The sequence below is a fragment of the Hippopotamus amphibius genome, chromosome 11 (genome assembly GCF_030028045.1).
Source record: "Hippopotamus amphibius kiboko isolate mHipAmp2 chromosome 11, mHipAmp2.hap2, whole genome shotgun sequence".
In the NCBI taxonomy this organism is placed as follows: Eukaryota; Metazoa; Chordata; class Mammalia; order Artiodactyla; family Hippopotamidae; genus Hippopotamus; species Hippopotamus amphibius.
Genome location: NC_080196.1, coordinates 40,929,890 through 40,957,459, shown reverse-complemented (window position 1 = coordinate 40,957,459; position 27,570 = coordinate 40,929,890). Strand labels below are relative to the sequence as shown.

At 48.0% G+C, this 27,570-nt stretch overlaps 2 protein-coding genes across 23 annotated transcripts in view; both read left to right on the top strand.

Annotated features, from left to right (window-relative positions):
• ARMC12 (armadillo repeat containing 12) overlaps positions 1-11,990 on the top strand; it is a 49,866-nt gene extending 37,876 nt beyond the window's left edge. For all 22 annotated transcript variants that reach the window (XM_057698727.1, XM_057698725.1, XM_057698724.1 and 19 more), the window contains 4 exons: positions 94-228; positions 7,048-7,221; positions 7,344-7,415; positions 8,804-11,990. In XM_057698727.1, the coding sequence (XP_057554710.1) occupies positions 94-228; positions 7,048-7,221; positions 7,344-7,415; positions 8,804-9,133 (711 nt within the window). In that variant the 3' untranslated portion in view covers positions 9,134-11,990. The remainder of the gene's footprint in view (positions 1-93; positions 229-7,047; positions 7,222-7,343; positions 7,416-8,803) is intronic.
• Positions 11,991-25,546: 13,556 nt separating this feature from the next.
• On the top strand, positions 25,547-27,002 carry CLPSL2 (colipase like 2). Its single transcript, XM_057698195.1, has 2 exons — positions 25,547-25,735; positions 26,907-27,002. The coding sequence occupies exons 1-2, from the start codon at positions 25,547-25,549 to the stop codon at positions 27,000-27,002; spliced, it is 285 nt and encodes a 94-aa protein (XP_057554178.1).
• The last annotated feature ends 568 nt before the right edge of the window (positions 27,003-27,570 follow it).

Genomic DNA, 27,570 nt, shown 5'->3' with positions numbered 1-27,570 from the left:
GGGCTTGTGTTGAGGGGTTTTGGTGACATGGGGGGCCAGGGGACCAGGACATCTGCTTCTCCCGCCTCTTCCACCTCTCCCGGCACACTCTAGGCCTCTGCTTGTACTAATGATGACATCGCATTGGTGGGCTCCATGCTGGATGACAAGGACAACAGTGTCAAAATCCAAGCTCTGAATACACTTAAAGCTTTCTCTGGCATCAGAAAATTCAGGCTCAAAATCCAGGTGAGCCCAGAGACAAGTATGGAGCAGGGCACACGGGTGTTCATAGGCCGTGGACATAGGAAGAATGGTCATGTTCTAGAAGTTTGGGTCTGAGTTTGTAACCCAGAAATACGTTTTTCCTTGGAAATAGGTGGGAAAATGGTGATCAGATTCCCAGTAGGGTCATAAAAGTCTTTGAATCTCAGGCTAAAATTGAACTCGGTCCCTAGGAGTATCTCTGAACCCCAAACAGCAGAAATCCCTGAAGTTCTTTCCAACACCAGCCAACTCTCTTGACACCAGCTGGGTGTCCTACAGTTCAGTTCTGACACTATCTACCTGAGTTAGTACAGACCCCACAGGTTAGGGCTGAGTCCCGTATGACTGACCCCCCACCACCACTGACCAGCTATAAATTTGGATGTTCCCATGCCCCCGCCTCAGGCTTGATAATTCACTAGAACGAGTTACAGCATGCAGGAAAATGCTTTACTTACACTTACCAGTTTATTATAAAAGACACAACCGAGGAGGGTCTTCCCTGGCGGTCCAGTGGTTAAGACTTTGTGCTCCCGATGCAGGGGGCTTGGGTCAGATCCCTGGTTGGGGAACTAAGATCCCACATGCCTCACATGGCCAAAAAAAAAAAAAAAAAAAAAAGATACAACTGAGGAGCAGCCAAGTGGAAGAGGTGCATGGAGCAGAGTATGGGGGGAAGGGCTTCCGTGCCTTCTCCAGGTGTGCTACCCTCCTAGCACCTCGATGTATTCACCAACCCGCGAGTTCTCCGAACCCAGTCATGTAGGCATGTTTATGGAGTTTTCGTTATGTAGGCAAAATTGATTAATCATTGGCCATTGGTTGATTGATCTCAATCTCTGGCCCGACCCTTCTCTCCAGAGATCAGGAACGGGGCTGAAAGTCCCAACCCTCTAATCACAGCTTGGTCTTCCTGGCCTCATCCAGCAGGAATCTAGGGGTCTGCTTAGAATTGCCTCATTAGCATAAACTCAGGGGTAATGGAAAGGGGCTCATTATAAATAATAAAAAACCCTCCATGGGACTTCCCTGGTGGCACAGTGGTTAAGAATCCACCTGCCAATGCAGGGGACACGGGTTCGAACCCTGGTCCGGGAAGATCCCACATGCCGTAGAGCAACTAAACCCATGTGCTACAACTACTGAGCCTGTGCTCTAGAGCCTGCAAGCCACAACTACTGAGCCCACGTGCCACAACTACTGAAGCCCTCGTGCCTAGAGCCTGTGCTCCACAAGAGAAGCCACTGCAATGAGAAGCCCGCGCATCACAATGAAGAGTAGTCCCCACTTGCTGAAACTAGAGAAAGCCCGCACGCAGCAACGAAGACCCAGCACAGCCGATAGATAAATAAATTTATTTAAAAAAACAACACACTCCTATCAAGAAATTGCAAGGATTTTAGGACCCCTGTGCCTGGAATCAGGGGCAAAGACCAGATATATTATCATATCACACCCCCATGCTGTGTTGGTCTGAGGCTGGTGGCTGGGCTACTGACGTCTTGGCTATCACCATGTAGAGAAGGTACAAGACACCAAATGTCAGCTCCCTGGCTTCCTGCTGTTAGGCTTCCAGGCTTACTTGTTACCCATCCTTTCCTGCTTTCCTGCTCGTGCCGTTAAAAAAAATAGTTTTCTTCCTGTCTTTCAATGTTAGTCTCAGTCCTGGGTCCTGTCCCCTTCCCTGAGGGCCTCTCTCCTTGATTAAACTCTGTCTTGTATGGCCTCCCCCCCACCCCTGCTCCTTCCCATTTGTATTCAATAAGCTCTAGTCTTTTCTATCTTAAAAAGTAAACCCCTCCCCCCAAAAATCTTCCTTGACTCCAAGTCTCTTCTCTAGCAAATGATCTCTCTCTCCCAAAATATTTTACTTAAACATAACTAAACTATTCAAAACTTGCAAACATTTTATGCATGTACGGTAGAAAGAAGAATAAAACATGCATAACCAGAACTCAGGCTAAGAAATAGAACATGACCAATTGGTTAGATGCCCCCAGATCCTCCTCCTTAACCCCAGCCTCCTCCACCACCAGAGGCAATCATTCCTCTGTATTTTGTTCAATTCCCGGATTTTCTTGGTAGTTTTACCATATGTGCATGTGTCATCTTATTTTCTAGCAGGGCATGGCAGACAATAAACAAATAGGCAAAATATAGTTGGAATATTTTTAAGCTTCATGGATCTAGAAGTATGCAGTTTGTGTTCTGTGGTTTGCCTTTTCTTCCAACATTGAAAGATTCATCCTTACTGATGTGGACGGCTGTTTCCTTCTTTTTCACTGCTGTATAGTATTCTAGTTCATGAATATCCTGCACTTTTATTTATCTAGCTGCACATGGGTAGGCATTTGAGTTGTTTGCACATTGTGCCGTGAGCATTCTTGTATACATCTCCATTGTGGACATGGGAGACTTTCTCTAGGGCAAGTATGCAGGAGTGGGATGGTCGGGTGAAAGGTATGCCCAACTTTTCAAGAAGGGCTGTATCAGTTTAAGCCCTCCACTAGCCCTGCATGAGTGTTTCTGGCACATCATTTCTTCCCCAATGCTTGGTATTTTCACACTTTAAATTTTTTGCATCAAACTTTTTCGGGGAAAAAAAAAGTTCTCTAGGTCTCCACCTGCTGGCTGCCTCTATTTTATCCCTCGGCTCTCAGTTGCCCTAAGGCTGTGATTCTCAAGCATATCAGAAGTGCCTGGAAAGCTACTTAAAAATGAAGATTTCAGGGCATTACACCCATAGGGGCCAGTTCAACAGGGAAGCTGTGTTTTTCACAAGCCCCCCAGAAGATTCTGATGCGAGTGGCCTGGGCACCACTGTTCCTTCTTTCCCTAGGGTCTGTATCCTGAGGACCTGATCCCTGTTCTCTCTGTGGGTGAATGTAGCCACTCCCTGGCCTCAGTTTCCACCTAGATGTGTTTTCCTGTGTCTGTGTCTGCAGCTTGGGGCCTCCCTTGAGCTCCAGACCCCATGGTCCGCTGCTCCACTCAGACAGCCTGACATCCAAGATGGAGCTCTCCCCCATTCCCTGAGTAAGACCACCCTCTTGAGAGGGTTCTGATCCCATCAGTGCCCTGCTGGGTCTTCCTCAAGGCTCTCATCAGAAAGTGCATGACCAGCTCCACCCTCCTGCCCACACCCCAGCCCTTTACACTGTAGGTTTCATGCTCTCTCCCCTCCTTGGCCCTTGCAGCTGCTGTTCCCTCTACCTAAAAGCCCACCCCAGACTTGCTGACTCCTACTGGGCGGTGGGCGCAGGAAGGAGCAGAGTACTAACGGGAATGCTGTGCTCCCTATTCCAGGCTTCTTACATCCTTCTTAACGTGGCTCACAAAGGTACAGAGAGTACCTGCCTTTGGTAATAAGGCCCAAGCATCTTGCGGCTCAGAAGCCAAGATTCCTTTTTTTTCATTCAACAAATGTATATTGAGCACTTTGCACCCAAGCACTGTGCTAGGCACTGGAGATACAGCAGTGAACAGAACAGGAAAGATCCCTGTCCCAGTGGAACTTATATTGCCTGCTTTGCAGGTAATACACAAAGAAGTGAAATATATAGTGCTTCATGGAGAAAAATTGAGAAGGGTGGTAAGGAAGGCTGGCATGGGGGTGGTGTTGCAGTTTCAAAGGAGAAAATCTTTGGGACCTAACACTTGATAAAGAGATCATAGAAATAACACCAAAAACGGACTTCCTTGGTTGTGCCATGGTTAAGAATCCGCCTGCCAATGCAGAGGACACAGATCCCATCCCTGGGCTGGGAAGATCCCATATGCCGCAGAGCAACTAAGCCCGTGTACCACAACTACTGAGCCTGTGCGCTAGAGCCCGCGAGCCACAACTGCTGAGCCCACGTGCTGCAAATGTTGAAGCCTGCATGCCTAGAGCCCGTGCTCTGCAGCAAGAGAAGCCACCACAATGAGAAGCCTGTGCACTGCAACAAAGAGTAGCCCCACTCACCACAACCAGAGAAAGCCCATGCTCAGCAACGAAGACCCAACGCAACCACATTATTAAAAATAAGTTAATTTATAAAACAAAAGAAAAAGTTCAGGTTTAAAAAAAAAACACCAAAAGCATAATCTATAAAAGAAAAAAATTGATAAATCGGACTTCATCGAAATTAAAAAACACTTGCTTTGTGAAAGAACCTGTTAAGAAGATGAAAAGACAAGCTGCAGATTGGAAGAAAAGATTTGCAAACCACATATCTGACAAAAGACTCATATCTAGATTATATAAAGAGCTCTCAAAACTCAATATTAAAAACAATAATAACCCATTTAGAAAATGGGCATGAGACAAGGAGATATTTCACTAAAAAGGATACACGAATTGCAAATAAGCACATGAAAAAATGGTTAACATTTAACTAGCCATTAGGGAAATGCAAACTAATACCACAATGAGATATTACTATACATCTATTAGATGATTTAAACTCAAAATTAGTGACAATACCAAATGCTGGTGAAGATGTAGAGAAACTGGATCTCTCATATGTTGCTGGTGGGAATGTAATATGGTACAGCAGCCACTCTGGAAGATAATTTGGCAGTTTCTTTAAAAAACTCTTTTGCCATACAAACCAGGAATTGCACTCTTGGGCATTTATCCTGGAGAAGTAAAAACTTACATCTGCCCAAAAACCTGTACACAATTGTTCATAGCAGCTTCATTTGTAATAGTCAAAAACTGGAAATAATCAAAATGCCTCTCAGTAGATAAATGATTAAACAAACTGTGCTAATCCGTACCATGGAATGTTACTCAGTAATAAAAGGGAATGAACTAGTGATACACATGACAACTTGGAAGGATCTCAAGGGCATTATACTGAGGGAAAAAATCAATTTCAGAAGGTTACAAAATGTGATTCCATTTATATAATCTCAAAAATGACAAAATTAGAGAGATGGAAAACCGATTAGTGGCTGCCACTGGTTAGGGCTGGTTTTGATGGGCAGGGCTAAGTGTGACAAAAAAGGGAGTCCCTCAAGGAAGATCTATGGTGATTGTGATGGAATAATCTGTTGATTGCAGTGGTGGTTACATGAATCTACATATGTGAGAAAATGACATAGAACTATACATTGTACTAATACCATTTTTCTAGTTTTGATACTGTAGTATATTATCTGAGGTCACTCTTGAGGGAAACTGGGTAGAGGGCACTTGGGACCTCTCTGTACTGTTTTTGCAACTTCCCGTGAATTTATAATTATTTGAAAATAAAAAGTTTAAAACAAAAATGTGTTACACGTGACAGTGCTGTGAGGAAAAATAAAGGTGGGGGACAAGGAAGGCGGGGATGGGAGTGGGGTTGCCGACTGAAAGGAGGGGGTGGTCATGCAAGGCCTCCCTGACAAGGTGACATTAAAGCAAAGTCTTGAAGGAGGTAAGAGTGCGCTATGAGTATCTGGAGGGAGAGCAATCTAAGCAGAGGGAACACCCTGTGCGAAGAACCAAGAGAGATGTGTACCTGGCATGTTCAGGGAATAGCTGAGGCCGTTGTGATGGGAACCATAGGAGCAAAGGAAGGAATACGAGATGAGGCCAAAGAAATAATGGGGGAAGAGGAGCAGATCATGTCAGACCTTGTAAGCCACTGTAAGGACTTTAGCTTTTACCCTGAGCTTTGACCTTGAATGAACTAGGGACTCTTTTTTTTTTTTATAAATTTATTTATTTATTTATTTATTTTATTTATTGGCTGTGTTGGGTCTTCGTTGCTGCACACGGGCTTTCTCTAGTTGCTGCGAGTGGGGGCTACTCTTCATTGTGGTGCACAGGCTCCTCATTGTAGTGGCCTCTCTTGTTGTGGAGCACGAGCCCCAGGCACAGGGGCTTCAACAGTTGTGGCACATGGGCTCAGTAGTTGTGGCTCACGGGCTCTAGAGCACAGGCTCAATAGCTGTGGCGCATGGGCTTAGTTACTCCTCGGCATGTGGAATCTTCCCAGGGCAGGGCTCGAACCCGTGTCCCCTGCATTGGCAGGCGGATTCTTTACCACTGCGCCACCTAGGAAGTCCTGAACTAGGGACTCTTGAGCAGAAGCGTGAACGTCCAGCCTGTCTGCTGTCCTAAGAATAGATGCAGGGGACAAGGATGGAAGCAGGGAGGAGGAGGCTATTGCAGAACCCCGGGGGAGGGGTGATGGTGGCTTCGAACAGGGTGATAGAAGGGGAGTGGGTGAGAAGAGGCTTGATTGTTGGTAGATTTTGAAGGCAGAGCCAACAGGATTTTCTGAAGGATTGGAAAAGGGTGTGAGAGCAAGAAGGGAGTCAAGGAAGACCACAGATTTTTGGTCTGAGTAACTGGAAGGCAGGTGTAACCAACAGCTGAGACAGGAAGGGTGGTGGAGAGAGCAGTTTTGGGGGTGGAAATGTGTTAACTGAGGGGTTTAGTAAGATTCTGGGAAAGAAGTGGAATTGGCACTTGCATAGATGAGTCTGGAGTTTCGGGAGAGGTCTGGCCCGGAGACGAACTTGAGCGGCATGAGCATATGGGTAGTCTCTAACTCTGTGTCACGACAGAGTGATGAAGATAGAAGGGGAGGTTGGGCAGGAGAACCGGGAAAGAAACCTGTGACAGAGAAGCCAAGCGAAGCCAGAATTTCAAGGAGGTGGGAGGGGTCAACTAGGTTAAATAACGTTGAGAGTTTAAGTGGGGAACTGTCTGTGGGGTTGGCTCAGTTGTCATGGGCGGGGACAGTGAAGAGTGAAGGCAGAGGCTGGGCTAGTGTTGAGGATCATCATATAAAAGTAGAAAACCCTTCTTCTCTGCCCACTCCCTAGGAACACTCCATCAAGGTGCTGGAACTGATCTCCACCATCTGGGACTCAGAGCTGCACATTGCAGGCCTCAGACTCCTCAACAACCTCCCACTGCCTGACTTTGTGCACCCACAGCTGCGACGGGTGATGCCTGCCTTGATGGAGATCCTACAGTCAGACTATATCTTGGCACAGGTGCTTGAGGACCAGAGCCCAGGCCCTGCCCTGGCACAGCACCTAGAGGGAGGAGCAGAGATTTGTGTCTTCCCTGCTCAGGCCCACCTGTCTTCTCATGCTTTACCCTTTCCTTTCTTCAGGTGCAAGCCGTGCGACTGCTGAGCAACCTGGCACAGAGGAACGACCTTCTCTATGATATTCTCAACTGCCAGGTGAGAAAGGAACGGAAAGGTGGGCTGATGGATGCTAACTCAGATATTGGGAAAGGAAGAATCATGGATTCTTCAGACATACAGCCCTCACAGGATCATCTTTTTCCTCTTTCTGTCTCTGTACTAGATACGTTGCACACCACCCCTTCTTCTGTCCTCTCAGTAAGATCAGATGTTCCTTTGAGGGACTTTCTGAACTCTGAGAGTCAGGAACACAGGTGACCGAAGTGAATGTAGGTATTTTAATATTAGGGAAAAATTACTTATAACAAAAATAATTATTAGTAATAGACAGGGTCCCTACATAATAATGAATAGTTCAGAAGGATAAAACAACTCCAAACGTATATGAACTTAATAACATAATCTCAATATGTATATATATAAATGGCAAAACTTGATAGAATTATAAGGAAATTGTTTTCTTTTTTCAGTTTTATTGAGGTATAATTGACATACATTTGCACGATATTTAAAGTGTATGTTGTGGTGATTACCACCATCTAGTTAATTAACACAGCCATCGCCTCACATATTTACTTGTTTGTTTTCAGTGAGAACATTTAAGTTCTACTTTCTTAGCAAATTTCAATTATCTAATAACAGGGTTATCAACTGTAGTCACCATGTTTTGCATTTGATCCTCGGATCTTATTCATCTGTTAGCTGAAAGTATGTGCCCTTTCACCAACCTCTCCCTATTTCCCCCACACCAACCCCCAGCCCCTGGCAACCGCTGTCCCACTCTGTTTCTATGAGTTTGACTTTAAAAAAAACTGCCACATTTAAGTGATACCATGCAGTATTTGTCTTTCTCTGTCTGGCTTATCTCACTTAGCAAAATGTCCTCTGGGTCCATCCATGTTGTCACAAATGGCAGTATTTCCTTCTTACAGCTGAATAATTATAAAGAAAAATGGACCCATCCATTACCACAGTGGAAGATTTGGAAAAGTTTAACTATTCTTTCAGCAATTAGGTAAATACCTAAAACTAGTAATGTTATACTTGCACAAATAAGCTTGAGCAATTAGGTAAATACCTAAAACTAGTAATGTTATACTAACACAAATAAGCTTGAGCCATTAGATATATGCAGAACACTCTACAATTAGTAAATGCACAGTCCTCTCAAGTACACAAAATATTTACAGAAATTAACCATGTGCCTGTGCTAAGCTTTAGAAGTTTGTCTCAACAAATTTCCCCAAATCGTTCATGTTTTATGACCACAATGAAATTATGTTAGAGAATGACAGTAAAAACTAAAAAAATCCCTGCACAGTTGAATCTGAAACTTAGGTATATTGGGGAGTTGAGGCAATAGGAGGATGGAAGAACTTTAGAACTGGCCTTGGACTTCATTCCTCCCTCCATCCCGTTCACAGGTGCACGCCAGCTTCCTGAACCTCTTCCAGTGCACACAGCCCGGGAGTCTGCTGTTCGAGGTACTGGTGTTTGCAGAGCGGCTGAGTGAGGGCCGGAGTTCACCCCACTACCGTGCCGTGGAGTGGCATTACAATGAACAGTCTGTGCATGAAGCTCTCTTTGGGGACGACTCACGACTGGCAGACCGGCTGCTTGCCCTGGTCATCCACCCCGAGGAGGATGTTCAGATCCAGGCCTGCAAGGTCATAGTCAGCCTGCAGTGCCCTCAGGATGTGGGAGTCCGGCCCTCCTGCCCATCCAGTCATTCCTGCTTTAATAACATGGAATAAAATTGCGGGGAGCCAATAAACGAGTATGAGAGAGAAGCTTGAGGGGCAGTGTCTGTCCAGGGCCTTCCAGGGTGGGTGTAGATTTCAGCCAGAATATCTGCCTGTCGAAGCATGAGCCTGTCTCCCCAGATGCATTCCCACTTCCCTGTTTAGTGGACAGACTCCCTTCTCTTGCTGCTCTTATTTTGTGAGTGACAATTTTTATTGGTATATAGTTGATTTATAATATGTTAGTTTCAGGTGTACAGCAAAGTGAATCAGTCATACATATACACATACCCACTCTTTTTTAGATTCTGTTCCCATATAGTTCATTACAGAGGACTGAGTAGAGTTCCCTGTGCTATACGGTAGGTTCTTATTAGTTATTTTATATGTAGTAGTGTGTATATGTCATTCCCAATCTCCCGGTTTATCCTTCGCCCTCTCTTGCTGCTTTGAAATTTGAACGTGGAGCCAATGCTTTCAGGGAGTTTTGGGGAGAAGGCAGATTTGGGGACTGAGGCCAAAAATAATCAACAGGAGACAGTACAGCACTGGATGACTCAGGATAGGCTGGGCTACACCACAGTTACAACCTCCAGATCTTAATGGATGACCAAGGTTATTTCTTTTTCACACTGCATGCTCCTGGCAGGTCAGGGGAAAGGAAAAGAGGGGTAGGAAAAGTGACTTGCCCAAGGTCACATGACTTGTCTTGGGCAGAAATAGTATTAGAACCTCCTAGTTTTTACTGGGCTTTTTACTTTCATATTGCTTGGTCCAAGCCCTGTGAGAGCGGGTCATGGATTCTAAGCCACAATCTGTGGCCGCTGAGAAAGGCCTCAATGCTTCTGGATTTTAAGGGCCAGTTTAGGCCTGAACTACGAGGAAACCTGTCCCCACCGTATCCCTGACCCAGGACCTCGTCACTTGAGTGGGTGGACGGTGGGTGAAGGGTTGTTGATTAGAATGCACCAATCAGAGCCAGTTCTTACCAAGGGACCATCCTTATCACCACCTCCCAAAGTTTGTTTTGTCATCTCTGGGTAGACAGTCACTAGCAGGTCTGAATCATCAGCTCTCACCTCTCTCCTGAGCTCAGGACTGAGGCTCCTCCTTCCTGCTACTTGGATACAATGCAGTCACCCCAGTGGAACTTGTAAAAAGCCAGCATCATCCTACCCACCCCTCCGCCAGCTCCCCGTGTTCCCATGTCACAACCAAGGTGCGGGGAGTCACCTTAACGTCTCCTTACTACCACATCCACCCGGTCTTTCAGTTCCCACCGCGACACTATCCCCCACGCCAGGACTTTTGGGAAGTCATTCTGCCGCTTCTGGTCTCCATTTTCTGCGGCCCTACACACTGCATACTAATCTTAGAACCCCACATTGGGACTTCCCTGGTGGTCCTGCGTTTGAGACTCCGCACTGCTACTGCAGGGGGCGCGAGTTTGATCCCTGGTCCGGGAACTAAGACCCCACATGCCATGCAGCATAGCCAAAAAATTTAAAAAGAATCCCACGTTGCACCATCCTCAAAAACTTTCAGAGGTTCCCCACCGCCAAAGTGAACTTTTCTCAGCCCCAAACTGTCACGTGATCTGACAAGCATAAGTGTACCTACACCAAAAGCAGGCAAGATTTTGTCCTGGATGGTATGGTCATTGGAGCCCTTTTTTACATAATAGCACCAAATGAATTCACTGTGTTTAAGGCCCTTCACCATCTGTTCATCTTGCCGGCCATTAGCCTAGCAGGTCAACACTCTTCTCCAGCCAAACCTCGTTTGGTCTCACCCCCGAGGTTTTCATACAGACTTCTCCCTGCCTATAGGGCCCTTCTTTCTCCTTTCCCCTGGTCTGTGTCCCCATGCTCTGCTGCAGTCTAGAGTTTTCTTCAACTATATCAGCTGTTGGCGCTTCCTACAGCACTTCTCACCTGAACCTCTCATTTTGCAAATTAAAGCTTGGGTCTTATAAACTTTGTTCTTTTTGCAGTAGGTCCTATCTGAGTGCTTGTGAAAACTTTGAAGGAAGAGTCTGCAGGCACATGATAACAACTGGCTGATGGTAATGAAAGGAGTGCTGGCGGTGGACAATGAGATAAGGAGGGGTGTATTGGTTATTGGTTGCTGTGTAACAAATTATGACAAAACTGAGTGTATCATCCTGGGTCCAATCAAGAGAGAGAAACCACACAGTAATTTGAACAGGGAGATTTAAAAATAATTGTTACTGCAATCTCCTGTTGTAAATAAGAACTGATTAGTAAGGAGTAAAGAGAACTCTAAAGAATACATGAATAGCAGACCTAGAAGCAGCCCTTCCTTATCTCCAGGGCTGGGGCTGAGCCACAGCACCCAGGGAAGAGATACCCACCCCCTACCTCAAGGTTGAAATCCAAACTTTGTTGAGGAGAACACAGCCTGTGGCTTACCAGATGGCAGAAAACTCACTAGCGGTGTCATACCAGTGGAACTTGCAGAAATCTGCCTTCTTAGATGCCAGGGAAAGCTCTTCACAGGGAGGTGTCAAGCCAAAGGCACTCCACTACAGAACCGCCTGAGCAGGGTACAGGAGCCTCCACGTACTACAGGATCCTGGTGCTGGAGAAGGCGTGAGTGCTGCAGGAGCCTCCTGCTGGATGCTGGAGAAGCTGCAGGAGGTGGAGGCACTGCTGACACTGCTGCCCAAGGGACAGTGCCAGGAGGATCTGCTGGCCACTGGGTGTTGCTGGCCACTCCAGGAACTGGGCACTGGTGAAGCTGTTTGCACTATAGGAACGTGCCAATCAAGCGCACTTGAACTGGGAAGCAGAAACCTTTTCCTCGTGCAATGTCTCTGCAGCTCTTTTCCTCTTAATTTAAAATATGAATAAGCATTTGTTATCTCTCATACGAATTCGGGACTATCTTGGCTTGGTAGTTCTGATTCAGTCAAGTTGTACTTGCAGTCAAGTGATATTGGCCAGGATTGCAGTCATCTGAAGACTTGACTGGGGCTGCAGGATCACTTCTAAGATGGTGCACTCATGTGGCTGGCAAGTTGGTGTTGGCAGTTGGCAGGAAGCCTCAGTTTCTCTACATATGGGCATCTTCACAGGGATGCTCTAGCGTCCTCATGACAGCAGCTGATTTCTCCTAGAGTGAAGCATCGAAGAGAGCAGGGCAGAAGCTGCGGTGCCTTTACTGACTTAAACTCAGAAGTCGTACGTTAGCACTTCCACCACGTCTGTCTGTTAGCAGTGAGTCACCAGGTCCTAGTCCACATTCACGACAAGGAGAATTAAATGACTCTACCTTTTGAAGAGAAGGTGTCAGTTTGTGAACACTTAAAAACCACCACAAGTGGCATCAATCAACAAGCACTAGGGAATTCCCTGGTGACCCAGTGTTTAGGACGCAGTGGCACTTTCAGTGCCGTGGCCTGGGTTTAATCCCCGGTCAGGGAACTAAGATCCCGCAAGCTGCGCAGCAAACAAAACAAAACAAACAAACATCAACAAGGACTAACTCTACTCAGGAGCTAGATGCATCTGTCTCCCCCCAGGAGGTTCTCTGCCAAGGAGAAGAGAAAGTTCATAACCAGTAGTTTCCCTCCTATCTATCCCATCCCTCAGTCTGCCCTCCAGCTGGTTAGCTTGTTTCCTTACCTGCAGACTTCTTTTACCTTCAGGCAATTATATTTCCAAAGAAACAACTCTTTCCATCTTTTCAGCTGATTCAAAGAACGCTTCATAGAAGAGATGGGCTTAAATTGGATCTTGGGAGAGGGAAGAGCTTTCCAAGGTAGGAAACTACTTGGACTTTACTAAAAGGAAATCAGAGTTTCCCTCTGATGGGATTACGAGAGGGAGTTGGGGTGCTGGTAGATGGTACCTGGCCAGGCAGACTGCCAATTACTCCTGTAACTGATTTCCTGAAAGAGACACGTGAGGGAGAGAGATGAGGGAATGCCAAGCCTCACTAGACAGTTCCAGCAGGACCCCGACACAGGCTCTCAAGCAAACGGGGCTGGAGTCCCCAGCTTTGTCTTAAGACTTAAAGCAGAGCCTCTCCTCCCTAAACGCACATGCTACCACTACTCTTGTATAATGCACCCCCTTGAATGTGAACTGGGCCTAGTGACTTTCTTCTTACCAATAGAATATGGCTGTTGGGCTGCACCTCGCAGGCCTGCAAGCTTCGTAATTGCCCAGGCTCTGAAGAAAGAGCTTGGAGACAGCAACAGAGAGACTGGGGATCTTACAAGTCTGAAACAGAAGGTCCTGGAGCAACATCCCACCACATTTGGCAGACGGCAGGCAGGACACGGCAGCAATCTTTGCTACTCGGGGTGGGGGTGGGAGGGGGGCAAGGCTACCATTTATAGGGGGATTGACGTCAGATTAGTTTATCCGTTACCAGGGAAACCATCCGCTGGGTCAGGTCCCTCACAGCCCCTCAGATTAACGACCATCCCTAGGTCAGATGTTTCTCTTTAAAAACCAGCAAGTAGAGCAGGGATTAGACCAATGACTAGCTGCGGCAGGGGGCAAACATGTTCACGTGAGCAGGTGCAGGTGAAACAGGGACTGGTCGAGCAGGGGGAGGTACAAAGAGCAAGAGAAGAGCCATCTTGAGTGCCTGACCATGCAATGGCCAAGCGAGGGACTGTTACCTTAAAGATCAGATTACAAAACACTGTGACTTCCATCTTGCATCTCTTCTTTGTCCTTCACTGGCTTGTACTGATGAAGCCAATGGCCATGTTGCGAGCTGTCCTATGGAGAGGACTCAGCCAACAGCCTGTGAAGAACGGAGGCTGTCGGTCCAACAGCCTGCAAGGAACTGAAATCTGCCAGCCACCACCTGAGTAAACTTGGAAGCAGATCCACCCCCAGCTGAGCCTGAAGGGGACCGCAGCCCCAGCCAACACCTTGATTGCAGCCGGTAAGAGACCCAAGCCAGAGGACCCAGCCAAGTTGTGACTGCATTCCTGACACGCAGAAGCTGTGAGGTAATAAGTGATGTGTGAAGCCACTGAGCTCTGGGGTCATTCACTATGCAACAGTAGGTAACACATGTAACAAGTGACTCTTCCAAGGGTCTAGCCACCGAGTCAGTTCTTCCACTCAAGGATGAGAACACAAATCACCAGTATCATACTCAAGTGTGGGACTTTTCATGCCTATGACCCCTGCCCACAAGTAACTATGGCCATTCGAATGTCCTGGAACACAGCACGGTGTCCTTTGAGAGAAACAAGAAGTGGGTGGAGACCCCTTTCCCTCCATGACACCTGAGCCAAAGGACGAATCAAAACCCCACGCTGGAAGGTCTCCTCTTTCCCCTCAACTGTCTTCCCTTCCTCCACACCGTCTCCTTACCCCAGAGATTCTCAGTCACTGCCACCTTAGAACACCTCTTTTCCTTCAGCTGGACTGCACACTCCCATAACCGAAACTAAGTAATGCTTTTAAGTGGGAGGAAAAAGTGAATAGGTATTTTTCATCTAAATGTTTGGCACCTGCGACAGCTTATCTGCTGATGAGTAACAGATTTCAAAATGAATGAGCAAGGAGCAAACAAATAATAATAGAAAAAATAGAAATGTGATTTCTTAAAATAGTTTATGGGTTATTGTTTGAGATACAGTGACCTAGAAACATACAATAGAGTAAAAAGAGGGAAGGAAGGTGGAGAAAGAGAGCTGAGTTCATGAACTTGGATTCCATCGCTAGCCATTTCCTGGTGTTCTGCAGAGAGCACTGGAGGGTCCAGGCTGCCAGAGCAAGTGTGAGAACCTCAGCTACTTCCAAGGCAGTGAGCTGCTTCCCAAGATTTGACCTCTGGATGGGACCTCAAGGAAAATTCCCCAAGGCTGGAAGTACCATCATTGGAAAAGGGGGAGGAGGTGCTGTGTAATAGATCCTGTCTCCTCTGACTGGAAACCATCAAGGTTAACTGCCCAGCCGCAGTGTCATACTCTGGACACACGACTGGCAATTTTTTTTTTCTCCAAGGAATGTATGTAAATTGTGGGCTACTGTGGCCCAGGCCTGTCAGTCTGGACTGACAAAGAATGACGAAGGGAGATGAATCCTTATTATAGGGCCTCTCCATTCTCATATCACCCTGGTACTTGTATTCGGGGTGAGGGGAGGATGCTGGAGTCAAATGTCAGTCTGGGAGACAGGACACGGAACGGACATTGCGTGGTTCAGGGTTAGAGACAGGCCTCTTGGGCACGCAGGCCTCTTGGGCATGCATATGAGTGTAGCTTGTGGAATTAGAAAGCATACACCCTGGCAAATACACACACACACACACACCTTAGAGTACTAGACTGTGGCCCATGCCTGTTTTTATCTGGGCGTATGGCTGCCTAAAATAGACACTGTATTTCCGAGTTTTTCTTGCAGCCAGGCTTAGTCACGTGACTAAGACTGACCTATGGTGTGGAGACTATTAAAGCAAGCAGTCGGGCCCTCCCTCCCCGCCACCATCCTTCATTCCACTACCTGAAGTATGAACAGTTATAAGGCAATCTTTGACCAGGCTGATGAAGGCAATGCCTAGAGATGCCAGAGCAATGAAACTAAAGTCGCCTAGACCGCTGAGACTGTGGAGATTCCATATCAGCCTTGGACTGCATATCCTTGGAATGCTATGTGAAAGAGAAATAAACTCTATCTTATATTAAACCATTTGTTCTGTGCTTTCTTTTACTGCAGCCAAACCTGTTTGTATAATCTACAGCCCTGCCTTCATTGATGAAATTCCACTATTAGTGATTTACTTGTTTCACAATTTACTTGTTAGACAAGTGTGTTTATCAAGCTTTGAGTGCTCTTTTTTTTTTTTTTTAATCCTCTTAAATAGGAGCTGGCAGGTAAGCACAGAGCTGGGTACCAGGGAAGGGAGTGAGTTGGGTCCATCAAAGGACTCAGAGAGGGGAGGTGAGCTCATCTATCTGCCTGTCTTTCCCAGGACCATCTTTTGCCTTGGTTTCCACAAATGGCAGTTATCATCTTTCTGTGAAGCAACTGTTTTTTAGAGAAGGTAATTATGATTACTATGAACATCTAGGAGGGGGATGAAGGACTTCCCTGGCAGACCCGTGGGTAGGACTCTGTGCTTCCACTGCATGGGTCACGGGTTCGATCCCTGGTCGGGGAACTAAGATCCCGCATGCCTTGCAGCGTGGCCAAAATTTTTTTTTAAATAAAATTAAATAAATAACTAACCTTAGAAGGGGACGAGCAAGTTCAAGTTACCAATGACCAAAAGAGGACAGAGCTCTGATCAGCACTCCTGGACCCTGGGCGTTTGTCCAGCAAAGACTGACGATGGCACGGAGCAGAGGGAGCATTCTCTCCAGGTTGCTGCTCGAAGGAAGTGACAAGGGAGCACGTGAGTGGAAGCTCACCTTCCAGAGAGCGGGCCAGGGTGGATGTGTCAGTGCGGAGCAGCGGGTAAGGAGGAAGGTTGTGGAGCATGGGGCTTCCCCACCAAAGTCCCAGGGCAGTGCAAAAGCCCAACCACTGGAAATGTGATTTTTAAAAAACCAACATGTTAAATATACATGAAAAGAGAAGCATAGAAATAAAAAACATAGGTTGACATTCAAAGTAGTCTATAGCTGTAAACATTGAAAAGTTTTCAGGTGGGAGAGAGAAACCTACCTTCACCCATTCAAGTAACCTGTGCCACTTTCAGACATTTTGTCCCTGCAGTGGCTCCTGTAGATTGGCTTGTTTAGCCTTTGTTCCATCTCTTCCTGGTATGCCTTCCTGGATCTTAGGACTGGAAATGTGGAAGACATTCATTTTCTTTTTTTGGCCACAGCAGATAGAGCAAACACAGGCAATCATAGTTTCTGATGGCAGCTTCCTAATTCTGAGATCATAGCTAAGGAATGTGTTTCCTGGGACCAACAGTTGCAGTGATGGCCTCCTAACTCCCATCCTCCTAATGGTGATAGAGTTGGTAGCTTCCTTGGCAGCTCAGTTCTGTAGCGGGTTTTTAAAAAAAAATTTATTCCTGGAGGTTCAGTCTGGGTTCTGCCCCTCAAGCCCTTTCAAAGACTTTGTAAGCCCTCAATTACTATATTACATCTCTTTCTGCTTAAAATAGGTACAATGGGGCTTCCCTGGTAGCACAGTGGTTAAGAATCCGCCTGGTGATGCAGTGGACACGGGTTCGAGCCCTGGTCTGGGAAGATGCCACATGCCAGGGAGCAACTAAGCCTGTGTGCCACAACTCTGAGCCCACGAGCCACAACTAATGAGCCCACACTCCGCAACTACTGAAGCTGGTGCGCCTAGAGTCCGTGCTCTACAACAAGAGGACCCACTGCAATGAGAAGCCAGCGCACCACAATGAGTAATAGCTCCCACTGTCTGCAACTCCAGAAAGCCTGTGCGCAGCGACAAAGACCCAACGCAGCCAATAAGACCTAAATAGGCATTTCTCCAAAGAAGATATACAGATGGCCAACAAACACATGAAAAGATGCTCAACATCACTAATCATTAGAGAAATGCAAGTCAAAGCCACAGTGAGGTATCACCTCACATCGGTCAGAATGGCCATCATCAAAAAATCTAGAAACAACAAATGTTGGAGAGGGTGTGGAGAAAAGGGAACTCTCCTGCACTGTTGGTGGGAATGTGAGTTGGTACAGCCACTATGGAAAACAGTTTGGAGGTTCTTTCAAAAACTAAAAACAGAACTACCATATGATCCAGTAATCCCACTACTGGGTATATACCCAGAGAAAACCATAATCCAAAAAGAAACATGTACCATAATGTTCATTGCAGCACTATTTACAATAGCCAGGATATGGAAGCAACCTAAATGCCCATCAACAGATAAATGGATATATACAATGGAATATTACTCAATCTTAAAAAGGAATGAAATGGAGCTATATGTAATGAGGTGGATAGACCTAGAGTCTGTCATACAGGGTGAAGTAAGCCAGAAAGAGAAAAACAAATACTGTATGCTAACGCATATATACGGAATCTTAAAAAAAAAAAAGGTACTGATGAACCCAGTGACAGGCCAAGAATAAGGATGCAGATGCAGAGAATGGACTGGAGGTCACGGGGTTGGGGGGCAGGGGTGAAGGGGAAGTTGGGACGAAGTGAGAGAGTAGCATAGACATATATACTCTGCCAACTGTAAAATAGATAGCTAGTGGGAAGTTGCTGTATAACAAAGGGAGTTCAACTAGATGATGGGTGATGCCTTAGAGGACCAGGACAGGGAGGGTGGGAGGGAGTCATGGGAGGGAGGAGATATGGGGATGTATGTATAGGTACAGCTGATTCACTTTGGTGTGCCTCAAAAACTGGTACAAGAGTGTAGAGCAATAATATTCCAATAAAGAGCTTAAAATAAATAAATAAATAAATAAATAAATTTAAATAAATAAATAAAATAGGTACAGTGGTGTCTGTTATCTGCAACTGAACCTGATGATAAAAGTGCCTGACATAGAGTAAGTGTTGCTAAATGTTTGCTGAATGAATGAATGAATGAATGAATGAATGGAAAAATGGAGACTGCCAAGATGTCTACAGCAGGCTGGGCAGTCAAACTAGCTGGACTCAGTAGAGTGGTAGGGCACTCAATGGACGTAAGTGGGCAGTAAGATCAATTTGGAATTCTAACCGACATTTTAAAAAGATGAACTAGAATAGAAAAATCTCAGAGCAGATCACATATAGTAAATGCAAGTATTGTTTTGTAAAACTTGTTTCATACACACATACACATACGTATGTGTACACACACACACACAGCTGCAGTGGTAATAATCCAAATATTCTACAACCAGCATGACAGATATCTGTCAGTTGGAAAGGATACCAACAATATCTACTGGTTGTCTGAATACCAGTATAAAATATAATAACTTTGTAGTAAAAAAAAAAAGTGATTGAAACCCATTGGTCTATGCAATGTAGCTTAAGGCTTTTGGGGGGGTTGGAGGTAGTGGGTGCACGTTTCTGAGGACCCCTCCTGAGGCATTGCCCTGGCTAGGGGAACAGACCCTTGATGCATCCCTGCCTCTGAGAGAGGAGCAAACCCCCTGCGCGGCAGAATCCTGTGTTTCTCCCCACCGGCATCCATTCCCAGCCCACCCCCCATCTCCCTGCCTTTAGTAACCTGCCCAGGTTTCATGAGGTTCTGCCAAGAAGTCCCTGCCCACCCTGGCCACACTAATAGGCCCAACTTGGTCAGTCAAGCCTTCTAGAGTTTTGTATAATGGGTACTAAAGGGAGGGGCGTGGGGCTTTTTACAGCTTTGCCCACCTGCTCCCACTGTCCAGAGAGACAGAGAGACTGAGGCCCCCACAAAGGCTGAGGCTGAGGAGGAGACACCTAATACCAGCGAGTGTGTCCCTGGACCCTTCACACAGCTATTGGCCCAATGCTGTTCTTTCGGTTTTTATTTTTAAAACAAGTTAGTTAGTCTTGGGGTTCTCTCAGTTGCAGCTAAAGGAGTTGTGGTTACCGCATGGCTCCTCGAGGTGGTCAGAGGCCCTCACTGCCCAAGTGACTGAGTACTGATGTGGCTCAGAGACTCTTGGAGCAAGAGAAGAGTAAAACTCCTGTCTGCACAGCACCCTGCACTTCGGCAGTGTGGGCAGGGTGCCCGGTCAGGCCAGCCCTCTGTTACTTGAAGCTGCATGGAGACCTCTGGGGACCTTCTTCACGTCACCTGAACACAGCGGTTGTGGGGAGCCCTTCATGGGCCCTCTGAGGAAGCCCCGTCACAGGCTAACCTGTCTGGAGACGCTCAATCCACTCCCGTGGGTGGAGGGCAATGGAGTAGCACGCCGGCCACCAGGTGTGACCACCCACTTCTGTCCTCCAGGTAGAAGCCCCGGGCCTAGGGGCTGGCTACATCTGGAAGAGGCTGCGGTCAGCTCTGTCCTCTGCCTCCAGGCCTGTCTTCCTCCCTGGCTGAGCTGACAGCCCCTCCCCAGGACCAGTTCCTGGGAAGAAATAATATGAGAGCTGTGTGTTCTGAGCCCTGCCCCTGGTTCAGTGTGTGTGTGTGTGTGTGTGTGTGTGTGTGTGTGTATGAAACGACCTGAGGCTGGCATGAGGTGGCCTCCCTCAGGACATGCTGGGCCTCTTCCTCTCTCAGGAGACCCCAACCGTCCTCACAGACAGCGCAGGCGAGACCCCCCACCCCACCAGGCCCCCGGATCCCCAGCGACGTCTGGGACCCACCCTGACTCCAGCACTGCCACCACCAGCCCAATTTCCACTGAGGAGCCACCTCAACTGGGGTTACTCCCTTGGTCCCCCAAGTTCCCTGGAGCACTGACCACCCCAACTTCACCCTGCGTCCTCCACAAGCAGAGACCCTGTCCTCTACTCATTCTTACCTCCAAACCTTTGTCTCTCTGGACCCCTGCCTGGAAGGCCTTTATTCTCAGCCTGCCCAAATCCTAGTCCCCATTCAAGGTGTCACAAAAGAGCAGCCGCGTCCCCACATCTCAGACTCGTTCAGGCATCTGTACAGCATTCTCCCCAGACTACCTTGAGAGTTCCTTCAGGAATGAGTTGAGTAATGGGCGATTTTCACAAGGGCAGTTTTCTCCAGAATTCTATTTCGGATTTCCCAGACTGAAAATTCCAAAAAATTTGAGGAACTGACAGAAGTTGTGTATATATATCTAATATATCAGCAAAGAAACACCATGGAAAACCGAACAAAACTAGTATTGTCTTATTTTCCATTGTTTCATAAAAACACATCTGAAGGCCAGAAAAGTAGGAAGAATGTCATTTCAGAATGAAGAATGGTTCTTTAGGACTTCCCTGGTGGTCCGGTGGTTAAGACTCCATGCTTCCACTGCGGGGGACAAGGGTCTGATCCCGGTTCAGGGAAGTTCTGCATGCCACGTGACAGAGTGGAGCCAAAAAAAAGAACGGTTCTTTAAATTAAATACGTTTATTTTAACAACAACAAAAACCACACTGTCCTTATTTTTTTCATTTTGCTGTAGACCAGTGAGAACATTGTCATGGAAACCAGCAGACAGACACAAGGAAGAAGAAGACACTGGAGGGTGTCCGCCAGCCAGGCGCTTCCTGCCCGCTTCTCATACAAGACTGAGCTGGCCAGGTTTGGGTCCCCGCCAAAGGGCAGAGCCAGGGCCACTCTCACAGGTCCGGTGGCTCAGTGACCACCCACCCCACCGGCCCCGGGGACCCTCGTAATCTGGCTCCCACCCCCTCACACTGCACAGATGCCCTGGGTTCGTGCCTGTGAGCAGCGCCAGCTGGATTTGGGAAACAGGCCATTGGTACAGGAGGAGGAGAACAGGACTTAGAGTCAGGAGCCCAGGGGCCACACCTGGCTTTGCTGAGTCTCCTGGGGAAGTCCCTTCCTTCTCCGGGCCTCCATTTCCTGCCTCAGTTTCCTCACCTTAAAATGAAGGCTCTATCAACTTGACTTCAATAAAATTAAAAAATGAATAAAGAAAGAAAGGTTCTGAACCAGTCTGAGGCCAATGCAGCCCTCTGTCCTAAAAAAAAAGTATTTTACATAGAATTCAGAATTTCAGGGGCCCACACCCACTCAGGGCCTTCAGTAAACCTCCCTGGGACCCCTGATCCCCAGATCAAGAATCCCCAACTGCCAATCCAGACACACAGCCATTGGCCTCTTGGCCCCACATCTGCCCCTTGCCTAAGCAGTAGTAGACATTACCAACCACTCACACAACCCTCAGGGAGGTACGCAAGTCTGCACAAAGAATAATTATGCCCTGGGGTTCCTCTCCAGTTCACAATGAGCTTTGCGGATGGGAAACTCACTAACAACAGAAATCCCTTTAGGGGACAAAGCCTTCTGGTCACCCACAGCAATGGGGGGAAGGGGGGTGGGGCATGGGAAAAGCATAGGCTCAGGAGCTAGACCGCCCTGGGTTTACATCTGACTCTGAAACTTAATTGTTTTCTCTGGGCAAGTTATTTTACCTTGAGCCTTCGGGTTCCTCATCTGTAAAATGGGCAGCAGAAATGATAGTATGTTGCTAAATATCCCAGGACTTGAATTTCCCAGCCTCTGAACAGTTGTGGCCAGTGGTCTCTGAGTGGAAGAGCTGTGTGTCACACTTGGCCAAAGCATTTAGGTGTCCATGTGCTTCCTCTATCTCTTTCTCCCATCTTCCATAAGGACCTTGGAGGCCAGTCTTCCAGATGGTACGGCTATGAGATGGAAGAAGGGTCTCCTGCCCCGTATTGAAATTTACATGACTGATAAATAAAGCATTATTATGCCAAGCCACTGAAATTTAAAGAGTTCTCTGTTGTGACAGCCTGTGTTAATTACCCTAACACAGCGGGGGCTAATAGAGATCATGGACACAAAACCCTCTGAGTAGAGTGGAGGCTCTTCTTAGAGAAAAGACCTAATCCCCCCATATCAGTCAGCTCACACTGACATAAAACACCATAGACTGGGTGTCCTACACGACAGAAATTTCTCTCTCACATTTCTGGAGGCTGGAAATCCAAGGTAAGGGTCAGGTTCTGGTGAGAACCCTCTTTCTGGCTTGCAGACAGCTGCCTTCTCACTGTGTCCTCACATGGCAGAGGGGGAGACACAGCAAGCTCTCTGGTGTCCTTTCTTATGAAGGCACTAATCCCATCATGAGGGGACCCTCATGACGTCATCTAAACCTAATCACCTCCCAAAGGCCGCATCTCCAGATCTCATCACACTGGGGGCTAGGTTGTCAACATGTGAATTTAGGGGAGGGGGAAACAATTCAGCCTACAGCACCCCCATCAAGTCAGGGCTCTTCAGAGCTTTTCTTTTTTCTTTTTCTTTTCTTTCTTTCTTTGTTGTTGTTGTTGTGTTTTGTTTGTTTGAGTGTGCCCCATGGCTTGTGTGATCTTAGTTCCCCAACCAGGGATTGAACCCGCACCCTTGGCAGTGAAGGTGCCTGAATCCTAACCACTGGACTGCCAGGGAATTCCCCTCAGATCTTGTCTTAAGAGCAAAATTTTGAAAGCAGAATCAGCCAAGAGTGGGGTAAGGCGGGAGTTTCATCCAGAGGGAAATGGTGAGGAAGGCCTGCCTCCCCCAGTTCCACTGAGTGCTACCTGCCGCTCTCCCTGCAGCCTCCTCTTCCTTCCAAGTCTTCCTCTCCTCACCTCTCCATCTTGCCCCCATACCAAGGTGGGTGGGTGAATTCCATACAACCTACAAATTCTTAGACAATCAGCTCCTTAGAGCTGTAAGAGGTCTAGGTCTTAGAGGCCATCTTGTCTTGCCTCTTGATTCTTTTTTTTTTTTTTTTTTTTTTGCTGTGTTGGGTCTTTGTTGCTGCTGGCAGGCTTTCTCTAGTTGCGGAGAATCTTGTTGCAGAGCACGGGCTCTAGACACGCAGGCTTCAGTAGTTGTGGCACACGGGCTTATTTGCTCTGCAGCATGTGGGAATCTTGCATTGGCAGGCTGATTCTTTACCACTGCACCACCAGGGAAGTCCGTTGCCTCTTGATTCTTACAGACCACACATCTGGGCCTAGAGAAGGTATGAGAAGCACCAGAGGTCCGGGCTGGCTTGTCCAAAAGATCAAGGTGGGGTGCGGGGCAATTTGGTGAAGCAAGGGCAGAGAGAGAAAATATCAAGAAGCAAGCTACCTTCACTTCAGCATATACATTTTGCATCATTTTTGAAACTAAGTTTTAGTTTACAGTTTTCATTTGGAAGTAATACAAACAGAAGGCCCTAGGACCCCTTAAATCAATCACCTGGCCTGTCTAAGTCTGAGTCAGGGTCTCACGGGAGTGCCTTTCCTAATTCCATCCTTTCCCAGGGCCTGGGAACCTCCCAGGGCGCTAGGAAGGGTTTCTGCCGGTTTAGGCCTCCGCTCCGGAGCAGCCTGTGACCATTATCTCCCTCACCTCCACCCCCAGCCCGTGGCGGGCACCTGGGGTGCCGGGTCACGTGGCAGCAAAGAGGCTTATCATCGTGGCTTCTGGAGCCCAGCAGGACCTCTGCCTCCCAAGTCCATGGCCATGGCCCTCGCGCTCCTGGCGGGGGTCCTTCTCCCCTGCTGGGGCGTGTTTCCGCAATTTAAAAAGGGGTCTACAAAGGTGAGCCAAGAGAGATTTCCGAAGCTTCCACTCTAGCAGAGGGCGGTGGCGAGACATCACCGTCTAGCGGGAAGGTGCCCACTAGGTTTGGAGATAGGAGTGGGGGGTGGGAGGGAACAACCCCATATTGGAGACGTCTTCTCAGGCTGGAAGCTTGATACGTTCCCAAAGGACTTCAAAGCCCTGCTTCAACTCCCTGGTAGCTCTGGGGTGAAAGAAAGTGGCCTTATAACCAGCACCATCCCCTCCCTCCTCTCCCCCACCCCCAGCACCCGCTCGCGGACACTCAGTCCTGAGCCACCAGCCACACCTTACCTACCTGCTCTAGTGTCTACCCCTTGCCCTGCCCATCTAGGCACTAAGACTCGTTCCTTCCTTGTCTTTCCCTCCACCCCGTTCTCTGCCCACTCCCCCCTAAAGTGTGATCTGGGAATATTTGCTCCCCAACAAATGTCACCCTTTGGGACCCACAGAGGCGAGGGACTGCTGCCGTAATAACGGCTACTCTGTGCACCAAGGCCAAATAGAAATACGGAGACAGATTTTGGAGGAAGAGAGCGATGGCTTTATTTTTCTGCCAGGCGGAAGGGAAGGGAAGATACAGCTGGCTCGCGCCTGAAGAACTGTGCCCCACCCTCCATGGGAGTCCGGGAAGATTTTATAAATCGGGCTCGCAGTCCGGAGTAAATGATAAGGATCCAGACGGTGAAGGTCTTGCGTTCTTTTTCCTTTGCAGTATTTCAAACCAGTCATAGCTGGCATCAGGCCGCCAGGTAATTGGGGTCTGGCAGTCTGTTCATTGTCTGTTTGCCTCTGGTTTATCAGCTGGAGACCTTCTTTCTGAAATGCAAAAAAAAACCTACAGGGATGATTTGTTACAATGGTAGTAGGAAATGCAAGTGCCAGGATGTAGTAAGGTTAGGGGACTCACTAAGTTAAGGTGATAGGTGCCAAGTGAAATTTACATAGTATCAGGGAGGGAGGTTAGCTTTGTGAGGTACAAATCTAGTTACTACAGATCAGTGACAGTTAAAACAAAGAGTGATTAGCTCTTTCAGGCCAGGTTCTGTTTCTCCTCTAGCCTGTTGGCTGTCCTCTTTGTTTTCTTTGCTCTCAAAAAAGAACTCTCAACTTCAATTTGCATTGCAACAGGGGGCCCCCAGGAAAGGAGAAGCAGAGGGAAAAGTACTAAACTCCCACTCGTCCTCTCCCCTGCTCCTCAGAGTGCTGTTGGAGGGGTGCAGCGGGGATGGGACATGGGGGTGACCATCTCAGGGCTCCTCTTTTTGGACCCCCGGGGCTCTGGCAATGTCAGGGACTGCCCCCCCACCCGCCACAGACAGAGAGCTGGTGACTTGCAGGGTGTCCCCACAGACGAACGGGGCTAGGTGCTCCCACCACTCTGAGTGCTACAGTGACTGCTGTCTCATCAACTTGGACGATGGTGGTGCCTTCTGTGCCCCTAGGGCCAGAATAACCAAGATGTGCTTGCCCCAGGTGAGACTTGGGTGGGGCAGCCCCTTCTGGTATGTAGGGTGGGGACAGTTTAAAAAAACCCACATGGCTGCACCTGCTTTTTTACCCTTTCCTTGGAGCGTGCTTTCCCCTTCCTCCACCTGGCAAACTCCAGGTAGCGGAGGGGGAATTAATTGTTCTGCAATACAACTCCAGCCACTTCCTCTGAGAAGCCTTCCCTCCTTGGGCCTCCCACACCCCTGGGACCCAGACCCTCAGCAGAGCATGTATCTCCCTGATTTGCCTGCCTTCTGTCTGCCTCTGCCACTAGGCAGAGCTCTGCAAGGGCAGGATTAAGGCATATTCACTTTTGAAGCCCCTACCCCCTGCCCCAGCTTAGAGCCTGTACCTAGCGGTTGCTCATCAAATGTTTGTTGCATGAATATCTCTACCCAAACATCACTGCAGCAAAGCGGGTGGGAAGAGACCTCCCAGCCCATCCCTACCTCCCTGCTGCAATGGCCTAATTTCTCGAGAGGAGCTGCCGTGGCTGGCCCACAGTTTTGGGATTGGACCTGAGTTCAAACCCTGGCTTTTCCAACCCCTGTCTTTATGACCTCAGACAGATGACTTCTGCTCTCTGAGCCTTAGTTTCCTCATCTGTAAAATGGGCTTAAAGTACCCACCCCAGCAGGTTGTAGGGAAGCACATGTGGTCCTTGCAATGACAGTGCCCAGCGGAGCGTGGTTGTTATTAGCTGATGGAAATGCAGGGAGCAGACTGCACAGCACGTCTCGTTCTTGCTTGCCTTTTCTCTGGCCCTGGGCCCAAACCTTTCTAGGGAGGATGGGCTCAGCCTCCACCCCCTGTCTGGGGAGCTGCCAGTGCCCAGGGAGCCAGTCAGGCCCCTCCTGTGGCCTAACTCTACAGCTGAAGTGGCCAGAGGGTCTTTTCATTATGGGCACTTGATCTACTTTATTTTCTTTAATCCTCAAAATAACAAATGAGGTTACTGTGATTATCCCCATTCGACACATACGGAAACGAAGACAGAGAAGCTTGCCTATGGTCACAAAGTCATCAGCTGTAGAGCGGACAGACCTCCTGTCTGTCTTACTCCATCACTTATGCTCTTGCTCCTGCTCCCCAAGAAGTTTAAACCCCCTTCTTCCCGGCACCGTGGTGACTCTCCTCTCTTACGCATTTTCTGCAGACCAAGGGCGCCATCAACATCGTATGCCCCTGCCACGTAGGCCTGAGTTGCCTTCACAAGGACCCAGTCTGCATCCGCCGGTGCCATCTGATTTAGAGGAGGATGCAGGCTGGTCACCGCCACCACTCCGTCCCTCCCCTCCTTGGGGGGTGGAGGGGCATTTTGCTCAAAAGACATTAAAGTCACTTCCTGGCTCCGGCCTCTGTCTGCACTTCCTGGGAGAGGGAACTGGATAGGGATGGCTCCAGTCTGGGGGCAGCTGAAAGGGGAGACCAGAGGCATAGTGGAGCTTCCCGTGAGGTTTGGCCCTGTCTGGAAGCCTGGTGGCCTCAGGCGGGAACTGTGGAAGGGACTGGGGTGTGGGGGTGGGGGTGAGAGCAGGCTGCATCCAGGAAGGGCCAAGCCTCGGGAAGGGGGGCTGTGTGGGAGGGTAGGGTTGAGGAATGTGCCTGGAGAGAGTATGTTGAGGTGTCCATGGATGGATGTGTGGTAGGAGGGACTGAGGGGATATCTGAACGCTTTTTGAGGGGAGCAGCAGGGTGGAGATCATTGAGAGAGTGCTTATGAGAATGGGTGTGAAGCATAAATGCAAAAATATCCATGCCTGTGAGGGGAAAGTCACCTCGTGCACTGATATCTCCACACTCTCCGATATTATCAGTTC

What these genes read in the sequence shown, in the direction of transcription:
- CLPSL2 (XM_057698195.1), top strand. Translation starts at nt 25,547, where the DNA reads ATGTCAGGGACTGCCCCCCCACCCGCCACAGACAGAGAGCTGGTGACT. An exon ending in CCAAGATGTGCTTGCCCCAG is followed by an intron (nt 25,736 to 26,906) that starts GTGAGACTTGGG and finishes CATTTTCTGCAG; the next exon opens with ACCAAGGGCGCCATCAACAT.